Raw genomic sequence first — 17,437 nt, forward strand, 5'->3', positions numbered from 1 at the left:
CCCGTCCTGTATTCCTGTATTTCTCTCGGATAATCTTCCTTCTCTGTGCTGCCGACACAAATCATGGACCTAGACTGGATTTATGGAGATTGTGGGGTTCAGTTGGTAGCAAAATGGTCTTCTGCCCCATACCTGGGTCTAGTAAGATTTCTGACAGAACAATTCTCCAGGGATTACTTGTTCTGTTGTCTGCTGACTGTGCCGGTGCTGACTGTGCCGGGTGGAGGGATATGTCTGTATAGTCTCAGACCCAAGTCACTGAGTGCAGTCTCAGGAGATGGGAGGCAGCGGTGTGGGACCTCTGCAACTTGTCTCATGTAAACATTTAATCTTCCACTGATTACTGAATACCAATATTATGAGTCCTGACCCTTACACTGTATAATTTATAATGTACATTACATACTCCTGACCCCCACACTATATACTCTATGTTGTACATTACATCATTCTGATACTATATAGTGCTATCTGTTGTATCTTATACAATGAACAGCAATTGCCTATGCCTCAATACCATCACATTACCTATTTAAGGGTAAGAGTGTAAGGACTAAGGTTTCTGTTCCTCCTCTTCCCGGTGTAATTACCATTAATTACTAATTTATATTATGTTATATTTTAGGCACTTCCAATAAACGGCTCCTGATGAGTGGACCATCTTCCACGAAATGCGTCGAGCCTATAGACTTGCTGCCAAGCCACAGCACTATTATATTTATCATGGGTGCCTAATATTTGAGTTATTAACCCGATTCTGGTTTTATTTATCTATCTAGTTGTTGGGGGTAGTGTTTGTTATTATCAGTGATCAGGTGCTACATTGTTTACTATGCTACTATTATTAATGTGATTTAATAATATTATGTCAGAATAATCAGAAAAAATATTTCTGCGCCAAAATGGGAAAGGATATTATATTATTGGGCTAGGGTACTGCTGCACTCACTGAGGGGAAAATGTCTGAACCAAGGAAAGAAAACGGTATAAGAATAGTGGTGCGCTATACTAAGAGATATGTAGATTCACAATAGTGGTGTACCTTAACAAAGTAAAAAAAAATTTAATTACAGCAAAGCCAGCAAAAGTGGCCAAGAAAAATTGAATATATAGTCAAAGTGTGTGTGAAGGTAAGTGGATATCAGCTACTAACACATCTATATAACAAAGTAAAATGTATTGTGATAATTATCATATGGTCTCGTATATCAATAAAGTAAAAACCAACATAAACAACAAAACAAATGAATGATAAAAGTAATAATAAAAAATTGGTGATAATTTGTGGTGATAAATATACGTGCAAAATAAAACAGTAGTATCGAGTGAAAGAATATGGGATTATTAAAAAAGTAGAAAAAGTGCAATAGTGCTATGAGCCAAGTACAAGTAAGAATAACAATTTCATATATCTATACAATCGTCTAAGCAGACGGATAAATATCAATTTCAAATGTCCTCCTCCTCCGCAAACCTGGCAGTATGCTGCAGCTTGTGGAACATGACTGCTAGATTGCAGTCCTTCTTGAACATCCCCTCTCTCTGCGCTCACGCTACTGCCTTCCTCTAGCTGAGTATCATCATCAGAGCCTACAAAACACTGGGCATCTTCCTGGAGCATGTACCCAACACTGTGCTCAAACAGTTTGGGGGACTCCTCAGGAGGACATGGTGGGTCTAGGGAAGGAGTCACTGATGATGACATTGAGGCGAGGGAAGAGGATGCATTGGCAGCTACTTTGCTAGTACCCTGAGCCTGGGTGAGAGAGGATGAGGAGGATGATGAGGGCTTGGCCATCCACTCTACCAAGTCTTCGGCATGATGCGGCTCAACATGTCCAGCTGCCGAAAATAAGGACAAGCATGTCCCATGGCCACGTGCTGATGATGATGTACCGCGTCCACGACCAGCACTGTTGTCTCTAGAGCCTGCTTGCCCTCTTTTATTGGCTTGTGCCTGTCTGCCTCTCCTTGTTGGCCTTCCAGACATAGTAATGGCCTGCAGGGAGATGGGAAAACCAGCAATTGGGTAGTGTATATTGTGCTGGAGGCACACAACACCCACTAACTCCTGCAGATGGTTGTATTAGAGAACACCAGCAATAAAGGGTAGACACAGGTGTATATTGTGCTGTGCTGGAGGCACAAAACACCCACTAACTCCTGCAGATGCCTTTATTATAGAACACCAGCAATAAAGGGTAGATACAGGTGTATACTGTGCTGAAGGCACACAACACCCACTAACTCCTGCAGATGGCTGTATTATAGAACACCAGCAATTAAAGGGTAGATGCAGGTGTATACTGTGCTGTGCTGGAGGCACAAATAACTCCTGCAGATGGCTCAATTAGAGAACAGAAATATGGGTAGATACAGGTGTATACTGCGCTGGAAGCACACAACACCCACTAACTGCTGCAGATGGCTCAATTAGAGAACAGATATATATAGGTAGCTACAGGTGTATACTGCGCTGAAGGCACACAGACAACACCCACTAACTCCTGCAGACGCCAGAACACTTCACAAGGCCGCCGCGCTGGCAGCCTTATATAGTGTGGGGCGTGTACTACACAGCCTGAGCTATAATTGGCCACAGGCATCCTGCCTGGGGCCAATCATGGCTCTCCTCGCTGCCGGCGCTGCGATTGGCCAAGCATGCGGGGTCACAGTGCATGCTTGGCCAATCATGAGCCAGCAATGCACTGCGATGGCGCGGTGCATTGTGGGCCGTGAGCGCCACACGAATTTGGCACGAAACGGCCCACAGAGTTCTGGCTTCGCCGAACGGGCAAACAGCTGGTGTTTGACTCAAACACCAAGCTCATCCCTACTATTAAAGTCTATGGGACTCGAACGTTCGAAATCAAGTGCTAATTTTAAAGGCTAATATGCAAGATATGCAACAGACAACACCAGCAATAAGGGGTATCTTCAGATGTATACTGTGCTGGAGGCACACAACACCCATTTTAACTCCTGCAGATGCCTGTATTGGAGAACACCAGCAATAAAGGGTAGATACAGGTGTATGCTGTGCTGTCCTGGAGGCACACAATACCCACTAATTCCTGCAGATGCCTGTATTAGAGAACACTAGCATAAAAGGGTAGATACAGGTGTATACTGTGCTGGAGGCACACAACACCCACTAACTCCTGCAGATGCCTGTTTTAGAGAACACCAGCATGTGTTCGACTCGAACACCAAACTCATCCCTACTGTATAATATATGTATGAATTATAATGTTTGTGTCATCTAATGCACTATGCTTCCATAGGGTATTAATAAATATTTATCTTTTTTACCCTATGTTAAAGAGGAAGTAAACCCTTCCAAACAACTTGGACCTATAGGTAAGCCTAGATTAAGGCTTACCTGTCGGTCCAAGCAATATCTCCTAAACCTATATGGTTTAGGAGATATTTGCCCGAAAATGGGCACCGCTGTCTACGGCGCATGCGCCGTAGACAGCGGCGCGCAGGCGCACTAAATGCGGCAAATCCAAGAATGGATTTGCCTAATTTGTCGACTCCCGTGCGCATGCGCGGGAGTGACGTCATCGCGGCTTCGCCGTATGGCAGCGGCGGAGCTGCGAGACGCGACTCCCGTGCGCATGCGCGGGAGTGATGTCATCGCGGCTGCGCCGCTGTGATTCGTCGGAGCTGCGAGACGCCACCAGCAACATGGATGCGGCGGACTACAGGGGACAGCGGCGACTTCGCTGGCTCCTGTGTCAGGTAAGTGACACATAATGAGCTACTATGCGATGCATAGTAGTCCATTATGCTTTACCTTTGCAGGGAAAAAAAGAGGAAGTAAACCCATCAGGGTTTACTTCCTCTTTAATGACTCATTATGCCGTAGTGTGTTGCTTCATGTAAAGTCCCAATTGCCTCTCTTGCCCCTATCTCCCATCCTGATCTTATACTATCGGGGATGGAGACCAATGTACTGGTGTCGTGGTCTCATGTAAAGTCCCAACCTATTCGCGCTTTGATTTATACAATATGTTGTACATTACATAGTCCTGTTTTGTTACACCCATTTCCTATCAGCTGGACATTTTATATCTGATGATTTCATTGGAGCACAGACTTTTACATGTTGATAATAATGTGATAACATCCTCAAACTTTGGAGCCTTAAACAGAAAGTGATAATGAGGGAGGAGTCAATAACGCAATGATGGGAGCCTTTATCTTGGTTGTTCTCCCCCCATCCTCACTCTCTGACCTCTGGTGGGGCTCAGCCCCGCTGTTATTCATCACTAAATCATGGACTAAATAAGGAAGTGCAGGACTTCTTGTGTTGGGAAGATGACAATGAGTGATAGAGGGGGAGGGGACACTCGTCCTATAATCCCCTCATCACTGTCACTCCTATAAAAGACAGTTCTCGTTGTTTCCTCACTCTCTGACTAAGGTCCATGAATAAAGAAATGATCTGCTAGGAGATCAGAGGACCCATTTACTAGTTACCTTGAGGGGGGAATTGTAAGATCCTCAGAGACAAAGCTGCCTGATGTGGGCGGAGTCCTCGTTTAGGGGAATCAATCTGCTCATGTCTAGAAATAATCTTTTCCAAAACGACTTTCAGGACAGCCACCCGAGAGATCATGGCTCCACCTCCCAAAGGAAACACCTCCTCCATCAGAGCTTTTTTTTTCAGGAGCGGTCCTCCCATTCTCCTCCTGTCATGGATGGCAGCATGGACTCTCTCTCCTCCTTCCGTGCTCGGGGAGAGCCAGCAAGCCGGGGTTTCCTCTGTCCCCTATCAGAGTGGTGACCGCATTCTTTTTTTCAAAACTCCTGCGTGCAGCACACGCTGCATCGCGGGAGAGCGATCGCTCGTCTCTGGCGACCGAGAGGGCTCGGCCGCGTCCTTCGGGCATAGGGGCGGGACTTCCGGCGGCGTTCCGTGTCATTTCCTGGAGTTGGAACGCAGGAAGAGAGAGGAGGACCAACTGGCGCCTTATTTCCGGTTCCGGTCGTGCGCAGCAGCGTTTTTGAATCCGGACAGGCGGCGGTGTATGTCCTAGCGATGGATAGCGATACGGATAAGGGGGCAAGCCAAGGCGCCAGCAAGGCAAAGGTAGGAGCGGGGCTCTGATGTACTGGATCCTAGGCTCCTGTGTGAGGGGGGGGAGGTGTTCACCCTTTCTTTCCCTCCTCACTCCCCACACCCCCCCCTCCTCCCTTTCCCTCCCTTGCTAGGTGTGCAATGGTGGAAGATTCTGGGGGGTGTTGGCTTGCGAGGGCACTGGGGAATGCTAGTTTTACTCCCTTAGTTGCACCTGGGTGTTTTGCATTTGGTTTTTTTTTTGTCTCTTTCTGTTTTTTTTTTTTTTTTTAGGCGAAGAGCTCTGCCCAGCCTATCAAAAGGAGATGTCCTGTTTGTAAGGAAAAACTCAGCGAAACCTGGGCCAAAACGCTCTGTGCGACTTGTATCGCCAGCCTAGTCAGGGAGGAGTCCCCGTCATGTGGTGACTTGGTGTCGTCCATTAAGGACGAGTTTAAAGCAACTTTTCAGGTGTGCAGGTCTAAACTGTTAGAAGAAGCTGGAACATCGGGGGAGTCTAGAGTTCAGCAGTCCCCTGCAGAACCGGGAGGTTCGCAGTTGCTGTCGGGGGGAGGTTTGTCCCAGGACGCCTCAGAGGATTCCTTTTTATTGGCCCTAGAGCAATCCGACTCTGAGGAAGAAGAGGATGTGGACTCAGCTTCCAAGTACAAATTGTCATTGAAAGAAGTGGGGGGCCTCCATAAAGTGATTTATGCCACTTTGGGTATTGAAGAGGAGAAGGAGTTATCCTTGCATGATCGTATGTATGCGGGCCTAGGAGATTCCAGATCTCGCACCTTCCCGGTGCACTCCCTGGTGTCCGACATGATTAAAAGGGAGTGGTTGGAGCCGGAGAAAAAAAACTTTTTTTCCAGATCTCATAGGAAGAGATTTGCCTTTGAAGATAGTCCAGACTTAGTGTGGAACAAGGTTCCGAAGCTGGATTCAGCTTTCTCCCAAGTGTCAAAGTCAACGGATCTAGCTCTAGGAGGATATGGGCACTTTAAAGGAACCTATGGATAAGAAGATGGATCTGCTTCTGAAAAGGGCCTGGCAGTCAATGATGATAAATTTGAAATCAGCCATGGCAACAACCTGTGTGGCAAGGAATCTGGACCATTGAGTTAACCAATTAAAATCTCATCATATGGCTGATTCCCCTAAACAAGAGATCCTGGATTCCTTTACTACTCTGACCGCGGCTATTGCCTATATTGCTGATGCCTCGGCAGAATCTGTCCGTATGTCAGCTAGGACAGCCGCACTGACCAATTCGGTTAGGCGGGCCTTGTGGCTGAAGACCTGGCCAGGGGACGCGGCCTCGAAAAATAGGCTCTGTGGCTTACCCTTTTCAGGGGATTTATTGTTCGGTGCAGAGTTGTATTCTATTCTGGACCGAACAGCGGACAGGAAGAAGTCTTTTCCTGTAAAGAAAAAGCCGGCGCAGGCGCGTAAGCATTTTTTTTTTTTCGGGGACCTTGGGGTCAAGCGGAGGTTGGTATGCAAAACGGGAGGAACTCTTGGGCACAGAAGCCCAAGGGTAAAGGAGGAGTCCTCCTCAATCCTCCTGCATCCACCTCCAAGTCACAGTGACTCTTTGGTCAAAGTAGGGGGGAGACTTCGGGAGTTTTTCCCTCAGTGGGAGACCATAACTCAAAATCAATTTGTCCTGAGGATGGTTTCTCAGGGTTACAAAATCGAGTTTACCAAGGCCCCCCCTCAAAGATTCCTGGTCACCAGTATTCCCAGGGACCCAGTCAAGGCCCTTGCTATGAAGGCCCTAATTCAGGACCTGATGTTTCAGGGGGTTGTCTTGCCGGTCCCAGCAGAAGAGGTAGGTCAGGGATTTTACTCTCATGTGTTCCTGGTCAGGAAACCTTCGGGAAAGTTCCGTCTAATTTTAAACCTCAAGGGACTAAACAAGTCAGTACGGTACGAGAGGTTTCGGATGGATTCTATTTTTTCAGTAAGAAACCTCCTGTCCCCGGGATGCTATATGGCCTCCATGGATTTACAGGATGCGTACCTTCATGTCCCGATTTGGAGCGGGTCTCAGAGATTTCTGAGGTTGGCTTTAAGGGAAGGGAGCAGGATTGTTCATCTACAATTCAGGGCCCTCCCTTTTGGTCTGTCGTCATCCCCGAGGGTATTCACCAAAATTTTGGCAGAAGCATTAGCTCCCCTTCGCCTGGAAGGAATCTCAGTGATCCCATATCTGGACGACTTATTGTTTTTTGCCCAGACCAGAGAGGGGTTGCAAAAAGACCTAGACAGAGCTTGCGGCCACTTAAGGAAGCTAGGTTGGGTCATAAATTTTCAAAAGTCAAACCTGATACCCACTCAGGAAGTCACATTCCTGGGGTTTCGAATCAGCTCCATAGACCAAAAGATCTTCCTGCGGGAGGAAAAAAGGGAGAAACTGGTCCAGGGTATAGCACAGTTACAGTGCAATCAGCCTCAACCCATCAGGAAGGTGATGTCGGTTCTAGGGACATTGACTTCCTCCATTCTGGCGGTCCAATGGGCGAAACATCACTTTAGGCCCCTTCAGGCTTTTCTGCTGGAGGCTTGGGATCGTTGTCGGAGTTCTCTGCACAATCTGGTGAGGATCCCCACCTCAGTGAGAAGGGATCTGTGCTGGTGGAGAAACCCAGATTTACTTTCAGAAGGCCTGTTATGGTCCTTCCCCGTCCAGGTCCGGCTGACAACAGATGCCTGGGGTTGGGGGGCCCATGTGGACACCCAGTGGGTCCAGGGCTCATGGTCCATGGAAGAGGCACAGAGGTCCTCAAATTGGAGGGAACTGAAGGCAGTGGAGAAGGCGTTATGGGCCTTCATAGACATGGTTCAAAATAGCCACGTCCAGATTCTGTCTGACAATGCCACGGTAGTGGCGTATGTGAACAGACATGGATGAACCAGAAGCAGAGCGCTACAGGTTTTAGTAAAAGGTATCTTGGGTTGGGCAGAGCGCTTTACTCAGTCCTTATCAGCAGTCCACCTAAAGGGGTCCTTGAACAAAAAGGCAGACTTTCTCAGCATGAACCATGTTCTAGAGGCAGAGTGGCATCTGAATCCAGAAGTCTTCAGACTGATTGGGGAGAGATGGGGCCAGCCAGAGGTAGATCTTTTTGCCACTCAGGAAAATGCCCAGGTCCCTCCTGTTTTTCTCTCTGAACAAGCATGAGAGGTCTTTGGGAGTAGATGCACTAGCGCACAGCTGGAATTTTCGTCTAGCCTATGCCTTTCCCCCCGTTTCAATTGATTCTCCGGGTATTAGGGAAGATCAGGAAAGAAGATGCAGGGGTAATTCTGATCACCCCCTTATGGCCCAAACGGCCATGGTTCTCGGTCCTTCTTCAGATGCAACCAAGAACGTTCTGGCATCTCCCCCTAAGACAAGATCTTCTGCAGCAGGGCCCTCTAGTCCATCAAGACTTAGAGAAACTAAGGCTCACGGCTTGGTTTCTGAAGAGCAGCTCTTGAAGAAAGGGGTTTCTCGGACAGGCTGGTTGCTACCTTATTGTCCAGTAGGAAGAAAGTTACCAGGGCAATAAATTTCAAATATTGGAAGGTGTTTAACTCCTGGTGCAGGACTTCAGCTAGGTCACCAAGTCAAATTGCCTCAGTTCTGGAGTTCCTACAGGAAGGTGCGGATAGTAGGTTGTCAATCAGCACCTTGAAGGTGCAGGTGGCCGTGTTAGGAGTCTTTTTGGAGAAGCCTCTGGCATCAGATCCCTTAGTAATCAGGTTTTTTAGAGCTCTATCTCACTCTAGAGAGGTAGTATCTAGGAGCTGCCACCTATCTACCGTCTTACAGGCCCTGACTAGGGGCCCCTTTGAGCCTATTAGTTCAGTTTCCCTGAAATGGATTACTTTGAAGACCGTTTTTTTTAGTAGCCATTACTTCAGCTCGCAGAGTTAGCGAGCTACAGGCTTTGTCAATCAGGGAACCGTTCTTTTTTTGTTTTTCCGGACAGGTTAGTGCTCAAAACAGACCCAAATTTTTTGCCCAAAGTGGCATCACTTCAAAATCGTTCCCAGGAGATAGTTCTCCCTCCATTTTGCTCTAATCCTTCAGGTAGGAAAGAAGAAGATTTCCACACCTTGGATGTTAAGAGGGCAGTTCTAAGTTATTTGGAGGCCACTAAAGACTTTAGACAGTTAGATGCTCTTTTTGTTTCATTTTTTGGCACTAAAAAGGGAAAGCAGGCATCCAAGGGAACCATAGCCAGATGGCTGAAAATGACGATCTCGGGAAGCATATTCCTGTGCTGGTCAGAAGAATCCAGTGAACGTCCGGGCGCATTCCACAAGGGCTACGGCGGTGAGTTGGGCAGAGAAAGCTGGCGCCACCCCTGAACAGATATGTAAGGCTGCTACCTGGTCAAGTCTAACGACGTTTGCCCGCCATTATAGATTAGATCTGTTATCGGCTGGGGATCAGGCTTTTGGAAGGAAAGTCTTACAGGCTGTCGTCCCGCCCTGAATGGAGTAAGTCTCGGTAATCCTCTCGGGTGGCTGTCCTGAAAGTCGTTTTGGAAAATTCAAGTTAGACTTACTGGTAACTTTTTTTCCAGTAGACTAGGTATACCAGGTATTGTAACAATACCCATATTATGAGTCCTGATCATTACACTATATAATTTATATTGTACATTACATACTCCTGACCCCTGCACTATCTACTCTATGTTGTACATTCCATCATTCTGACACTATATAGTCCGATCTGTTGTATCTTATACAATATGTTGTACATTACATAGTCCTGACTTCTGCTCTCTCCCCTCCCCCCACTGCTATATATACACATAATATGTATTCTCTTTTATTACATCCATTTCCTACCAACTGGACATTTTATATCCTATGATTTGATTGGAGCACAGCAGGAACCAATCTATTCATGTCTAGTAATAATCTTTTTATTTCTATTTTAGTAGATGGACGGGAGATGAGGAAAACCTCAGAGGATTGTCTCACTTTGTCTCCAGACTGTAAAGTAGAAGATGAGGACATCACACAGTATAGTCCAGGAGAAAACCCGACTACCTCAAATGTCCATCCGGCACCACACAGTGTAGATGGACCATCGTATTCCTCTTATCCTGAGGAACCTCAGACTGTGAGGGACGGGGCCGTCCTTCCAACAGAGAAGAGGTTTTCCTGTCCTGAGTGCGGGAAGTGTTTTAATTTTAAATCTGGTCTTGATGTACATAAAAGATCTCACACGGGGGAAAAGCCGTATTCCTGTCCTGAGTGTGGGAAATGTTTTGCATCAAAGTATAATCTTTATTCACATCAGAGATCTCACACAGGGGAAAAGCCGTATTCCTGTCCTGAGTGCGGGAAATGTTTTGCAGTGAAGTATAATCTTTATTTACATCAGAGATCTCACACAGGGGAAAAGATGTATTCCTGTTCTGAGTGCGGGAAATGTTTTTCACACAAGTGTAATCTTTACATACATCACAGATCTCACACAGGACAGAAGCCGTATTCATGTCCCGAGTGCGGGAAATGTTTTTCAGTGAAGTCTAGTCTTTACACACATCAGGTATCTCACACAGGAGAGAAGCCGTATTCCTGTCCTGAGTGCGGGAAATGTTTCTCACTGAAGTCCAGTCTTAACAGACATCAGAGTTCTCATAACAGGAATAGTCCAGGAGAAAACCCGACTACCTCAAATGTCCATCCGGCACCACACAGGGTAGATGGACCATCGTATTCCTCTTATCCTGAGAAACCTCAGACTGTGAGGGACAGTGCCGTCCTTCCAACAGAGAAGAGCTTTTCCTGTACTGATTGCGGGAAGTTTTTCAGTTCAAAATATTATCTTCATATTCATAAAAGATTTCACACAGGAGAGAAGCCGTATTCCTGTCCTGAGTGCGGTAAATGCTTTTCAGTGAAGTCCAGTCTTTACAAACATCAGAGATCTCACACAGGAGAAAAGCCACATTCCTGTCCTGAGTGCGGTAAATGCTTTTCAGTGAAGTCCAGTCTTTACACACATCAGAGATCACACACAGGAGAAAAGCCGTATTCCTGTCCTGAGTGCGGGAAATGTTTTTCAGATAAGGCCAATCTTTCCGCACATCAGAGATCTCACACGGGGGAGAAGCCATATTCCTGTCCTGAGTGTGGGAAATGTTTTTCATCGAAGTCCAATCTTTCCACACATCAGAGATCTCACACAAGTGAGAAGCCATATTCCTGTCCTGAGTGCGGGAAATGTTTTTCACAGAAGTCGGCTCGTGACACACATCAGAGATCTCACACAGGGGAGAAGCCGTATTCCTGTCCTGAGTGCGGGAAATGTTTTTCAGTGAAGTCCAGTCTAGACACACATCAGAGATCTCACACGGGGGAGAAGCCGTATTCCTGTCCTGAGTGCGGGAAATGTTTTTCACAGAAGTCCCATCTTTATACACATCAGAGATCTCACACGGGGAAGAAGCCGTATTTCTGTCCTGAGTGAGGGAATTGTTTCTCACTGAAGTCCTGTCTTCCTGTACATCCCACACAACCCTCGAGGTGTATTAGTGCCTTGAGTGTGGGAAATGTCTTCTATATGAATGTTGCTGGACATCACAGCTCTCATGTGGGGAAGAAGCACACCCTGATATACACCTCAGATATACTCCATGGCTGATCTTCATCATGGAAGAAACAGTTGATAAGGAGATCAGAGATCACCAAAGACATGGATGAAGTGTTGTAAAAATACAATGGATCGGCGGCTCATACAGGTCTGGTAATGTACTTTTATGTCATGTCTTTCTTCCAGGTCCGCACCCATGCACGCGCACACCCAGAAACCTCCACTATCATTGGCTGCAGGAAAAATTTGTCAGCAGGTCCCAGCCAATGATTTTGCCCCGTACCCTGCCGATCACCTGCAGCCAATGACAAATCACTCCTGTGTTTTATTTTGTAAACACGGGAAGCTATCTTGTGATTTCTTCTCTTCCCGAGTCCTTTTCTGTTCAGGAAGAGAAGCGAACACCACACTGTGAGTATAATCACCACACGTCTTAGATTGGCACATTTACTCCATTGATTGCCCTCATTCACCCTTTGATCACCACTGTCACCCAACCAGTGCCATTAGTACAGCATCAGTGTACATCAGATAGCACCAGGGTCAGCTAGCATTAGATTGCCCGCACACTATCGCACTCACGCTATAGGATCCTGATCACCAACATTAATAGTATAGTGTCTATGGATATCCTGATCATGAGCAGAACTATATTAGTGTTCCCCCTTAGTATAGTGTCTGTATGGATCAATATCCTGATCACCGCCATTACTAGTATAGTGTCTGTATGGATCAATATCCTGATCATGAGCAGAACTATATTAGTGTTCCCCCTTAGTATAGTGTCTGTATGGATCAATATCCTGATCATGAACAGAACTATATTAGTATCCCTCCTTAGTATAGTGTCCCTAATAACGCAGCGTTACCAGGATCAGCCCTTCTGCCCCCCAACAAGTGTAGTTTCAGCAGATCACCGGCACCTCTGATACATTGCACACATAACCGCAGTGTTGGCAGAATCAGGCCTGATCTCTTCTAGCACTAGCAGGTAAGTTGTATTTGTGTAGCACCCTGGAGTTTAGGCAGGGAGCTCCTCACAAATTTACTTGCCAGGAGTAGTTATCCTGGTTGATTGTTGGAGATCTGTTAATTCCTCCCTAAATTTGGCCTTGTTGCACTTTTCTCTTCTACCACTAGGTGGCCGGGTACTTGGTGGTACTGGATAGGAGGAGAGCAACCCAAGGTCAGATTATGGGTATATGGGGTATCTCAGCCAATGGGCAGGGGTTTTCTTGAATCTCTTGGCCTGCTGGGAGAGCCTATATATTCGGGTGGAGTCAGGTGATCGATGTTCTGTGCCACCTGGACGGCTGTCTAGGTGGATGTGTGTTGTATGCCCCGGTCTGCTAGACTGGAGATTGGGCTTATCCTGGGCACATCTGGCTGCTAGGCTGTCTGGGGTCCTATCCAGAAATAAGAGCAGCCCAGGGTCGGGACTATGGCTTGCAGTCCAAGCAAAAGGGACGGTTCTGCTGGCTGGGAGTTAGAGGGGAAGCTATCGCCACTAAGGGACCAACCACCTTATTACCAGGGACCTCAGTGTGTAAGTGAAGCAAGAACCGGAATAGTATTCTCACTGAACGGGCATGGTGGAGAATCAGGAAACTTCAGACGGTGATCAAGCCAGGGACCCAACCAGCGGAGGTGACGCTTGTAGAGCAGCCTTGTGTGTCAAGCCAGGGACCGAGCAGGCCAGTGGGGTGAAGCTTAAGAAGTATCTGGAGTGCCAAGCTATGGGCCCTGCAGAGAGGCGGGGGGATGCTTGTGGAAGATACAACTATGAAGATTGGAGAAGTTCAAGGGATTCAGAGTTAGTGAATCAGAGGGTCTAGTGAGAGACCAGGAGTGCCGTGTGGTGAAGAACTACAAGGGGAAGTTGTAGTGAAGGTGAAAGAACTGTTATGCTTTGTGTTAGGAACTATTAAGGACAGTTTCCATAGGAGAGCATTTCTGCACCTGTAGATGTGGTGTCTTGCTGGATGCCTTTCCCTGCATGGATGTCCAGCTCAAAATCCAATAACCACCTTTAGGGAGTAATTTCCTTATTTCACTTCTTGACTACCTGTCACAGTTTTGGAGGACCTGAAATGCCAGGATAAACACCCCCAAATTACCCCTTTTTGGAAAGAAGACTCCCAGGTATTTGCTAAGAGGCATGGTGAGTATTTTGTAGATCGTATTTCTTACCACAAGTTTTTGGAAAATAAAGAGGGGAAAAAAAGGAAATTTTTTTTTTTTACTTTTAAAAACCTTGTGACAAAAATGCGATCTGCAAAATACTGACCATTTCTTTTATGAAATTCCTTGGGGTGTCTACTTTGCAAAAAGAGGTCATTTGGGGGCATGTTTTTACTGTAGAGGAAATGTGTAATTCTGTATATAATTGTATTCTATTTTGTATTTATTGCACATGGCATTAATAATGTTTTCATTACATGTTTGCATTATTTCAAGTCCTGATTAGAATTAGCCTTCCTATGTTACACCTCTTGTTACCAAACAAGTACAATTGTAATATTAATGTGATACCTACATAATCATGTGTATAAAAACCTTCAATTGCATCATAATAAAGCAGAACGGTTATTTGGAAAGATGCAGAGTGTATTTTTTGTGTCTGTTCCCTACTGCAGTAGTAATTATTAATTTGGAACTACTAATCAATATGAGGATAGGAGTTGCCTATCAATAAAATTCCATATCAGATGCCGAGCTTTGCCCAGGAGGTGATTTACAGGTGACCCTGAGAATCCAAAATGAGGAGCTTGAGACGATCTGAGAATTTCTGATAATCAGCATTTCTCATATATTCACCGACTGTCACAGCTCCTCTCTTAGCCATTGGGTTGTTACGCCCACCTTTAGGAGAATACTAGGCATTACTTGTTATGTAACACACAGAACTTTCCAGTTCTGCCCTGGGGGCAGTCCCTTAGGTAACAACCCTCCAGCCTGCCATTCAGTCATCAGTTTATTTTGACTAGTGAAGAAGGACCTAGGAACCCTGACGGGCCCATCGGTCCCTGTTTTTTTTCTGCAGAAGCTTGGCTTTTTGTGCAAGGTGATAGATCCTGTGATCTGCTATCAACAGCCGGCTGGGTGACAGGCTGGATACCCTTTTCCTTGTAGTCTTGCCAATCCGGCCATCGAGCGTGTGCAGGTCGCAGCTCCGCGATAGGCCGGCCACAATGAAATTTCAGCTCCAGAGGAGGTCGGTGAGCTTTTATGCTTCGGGGCACACATTTGACTGGGCTACTGATGTCTGCGTCAGTGTGCCAGGCCAGCAGCCACCCTGTACTGATCAGTGAGTGGGTCTGTGATGAAATGTCTCTTAGCTCTTCAGGACTAGTAAGTACAGCTCTCCCTGCCTCGGTGGGGCTGAGCAGCTGGGCATTCCCTGGGAGGTTGATTTGGGGGTCCCTCACCTCCCTCTCTTCTCTCCCTGTCCTTTTCCCCCTCCCTGGTGGGATGCTGCTGAGCGGTGTGTGTGTGTCTGTGCAGGGGCTCCCCGGGGGCGGCTCTCGCCTGAGGAGGTGGCGCTGGCTGGCTGTGTCCTGTTTTCCATGCCCCTGGAAGGTGTCTCTGAGGCTGGGCCTGTGTCATGTGCAGCCTTGTGTCCACCGCCATTATTCTCCTTTGCCATTTTAGGTGTGGGCAAGGGAAGGCATGCTCTCCTGGGCTTCAGCGGTCATTTTCCCTGTGATTTGTCCTATACAGGACGCCGGCGGACATTTTCTAGGAGCCTGAACATGTTTTTCAGTGTTCTCTAGCAGTAGCATGTGCTCCTGTGCTCTGGCGGCCATTTTCCCTGTGTTTTATGTCCTTATACTGGATGCTGGGTGGCCATTTTCTTTGAGCCTGAGCACACTACAGAGCAGTTTGAGCACCATTAGCAGCTGCTTCCACCGACACAGGGCTGTTTCCTCTGCACCTGGGAGCCAGCAGTGACTACAGGCAATCCCTGCTGGATAGCACAGAACCCCTCAGGGTGGTGAGTCCTACGGGAAATAGCCCCTCAGCCAGCAGCAGTAAGGAGGGTGGGACTGTCACTGTCCTAAGTCCCCTTTGGGGGGCAGACAGGGTAGGGTCAGCATGGCTTCAGAAACTGGTGTTTCTTCCACCGAAATCCAGGCAATTGCAACCGGGTCACCTGCGGACTGCGCAGTGCCCATGGACACCTTGTAGGCGGTTCTCAATTTGTTAGTTGCCAAGATGGAGGCGGTGTGTGGGCGCAAAGGTGCTAAAAAGCAGCCCCCGTCCTCTGGGGAGAACTCTGACGCAGACTCTGGTCCCACTGAGACTGGTGACCCTTGCTCTGTCTTGTCAGATGACGCTGACCAGGACCGTTCGGACAGTGAGGAGTCCCCGTCCGGGTCCGTGTGCGAAAAAGCGCTTGTTGGAGCACTTATCTAAGCTGTGCGTGATACCCTGAAGATTCAGGAGCCAGAAGGTTCCTCTGCTGAGGTAGTGGTCCCTTTGGGTCCCGTAAGCCAGCCCGTTCACCTAATCCCGTATCTGGCTTATTTTGAGAAGTTAATTTACAAGGAATGGGGTCGACTGCAATAGACCTTTTTTGGTCCCAAAATACATGGCGATGCGTTACCCCTTTGAGGAGAGCCTTCTCAAAAAATGGTCGGCTCCTCTGGTCGTGGACCCCCCAGTACCCAGGTTAAACAAAGTAACCACGATCCCGGTAGAGTGGACTCCTGCATTTAAGGATCCCACAGACAGGAAGGCCGAGGCAGTGGCTTGTTCCTTGTTTACGGTTGTGGGGTCAGCTTTACGACCAGTACTGGCATCCGCACTTGTGTCGCAGACACTAACTGAGTGGGCAAAACTGTTGCATCGCGAATTGGGTGAACAACAGGCTTCCCCTGTCTACGTGGAACTAGCAGACCAACTTGTGCAAGGCCTAAAGTACGTTTATGAAGCGGCACTGGATACTCTCCCCCTGTTATCCAGGGCTTCAGTGTCAGCAGTGGTGCTGAGGCACCCGATTTGGTTAAAATGCTGGTCTGCTGACCAGGCATCTAAAAAAAAGCCCTGACTGATCTTCCCTTCCTTGGCGACCGGCTCTTTGGAGCCTCTTTGCATGACATTATTAAGAATGCCACAGGTGGTAAGAGTACTCTACTCCCACAGGCCAGGAAGGCTAAGGATTATTAAATTATAGTGTAGCGCTATATAAAAAAGAAGAAAAATAGCCTATTTAAACTACTTAGTGATATAACAATATTATATAAGTGTCAAAATTAAATAACACTCAGTGATGCTTCTCAGACTGCACCACACTTGCATAGAATCATGAAAAAATAATGAACTGAAGAAATCAAATAATGTGAAAAAGTCCAAAATATACAAAAAAAAAGTCTATTGTTTAATTTAAATTAAATCCAATCCACACGTGAGAGGGAAAGAACCATCCACCTTCTTCTTATGAGGACCACATGCAGGCACCCTGTGGCATTTCCATCACCAAATAGGATGTAAGCTTACCAAATTGAATGGATCCAAGCGAATATATATTCGAAGGATCAATCAGGCTTCTAAATACTCTTATATAGAGCTCTCCACCATAAGTGACTCTCCAGGGAATTTTCAACCAAGTACTCAAACGATGGGAAAATCTTCCGCTTTAAACTCCAACGCACATTATGGAACTCATACAGGAAGAAAATGAGGGCCACAATAGTGTAAATCCGTTTAAAATTTTTTTAAATAAAATAAGTAATGAACTTACATGTATCCAATGAATTAAGCGC

General features: G+C 46.8%; 1 protein-coding gene across 1 annotated transcript in view; it reads left to right on the forward strand.

The window, feature by feature from the left end:
- Positions 1 to 14,269, forward strand: part of LOC143986875 (uncharacterized) — a 209,484-nt gene extending 195,215 nt beyond the window's left edge. The window contains 1 exon segment of the mRNA XM_077485282.1: positions 10,229 to 14,269. Coding sequence (XP_077341408.1) covers positions 10,229 to 11,549 — 1,321 coding nt within the window. The 3' untranslated portion in view covers positions 11,550 to 14,269.
- The last annotated feature ends 3,168 nt before the right edge of the window (positions 14,270 to 17,437 follow it).

This window comes from Lithobates pipiens, unplaced genomic scaffold (assembly GCF_037356315.1).
Source record: "Lithobates pipiens isolate NorthernLeopardFrog02 unplaced genomic scaffold, aLitPip1_a1.2 Scaffold_18, whole genome shotgun sequence".
Taxonomy (NCBI): Eukaryota; Metazoa; Chordata; class Amphibia; order Anura; family Ranidae; genus Lithobates; species Lithobates pipiens.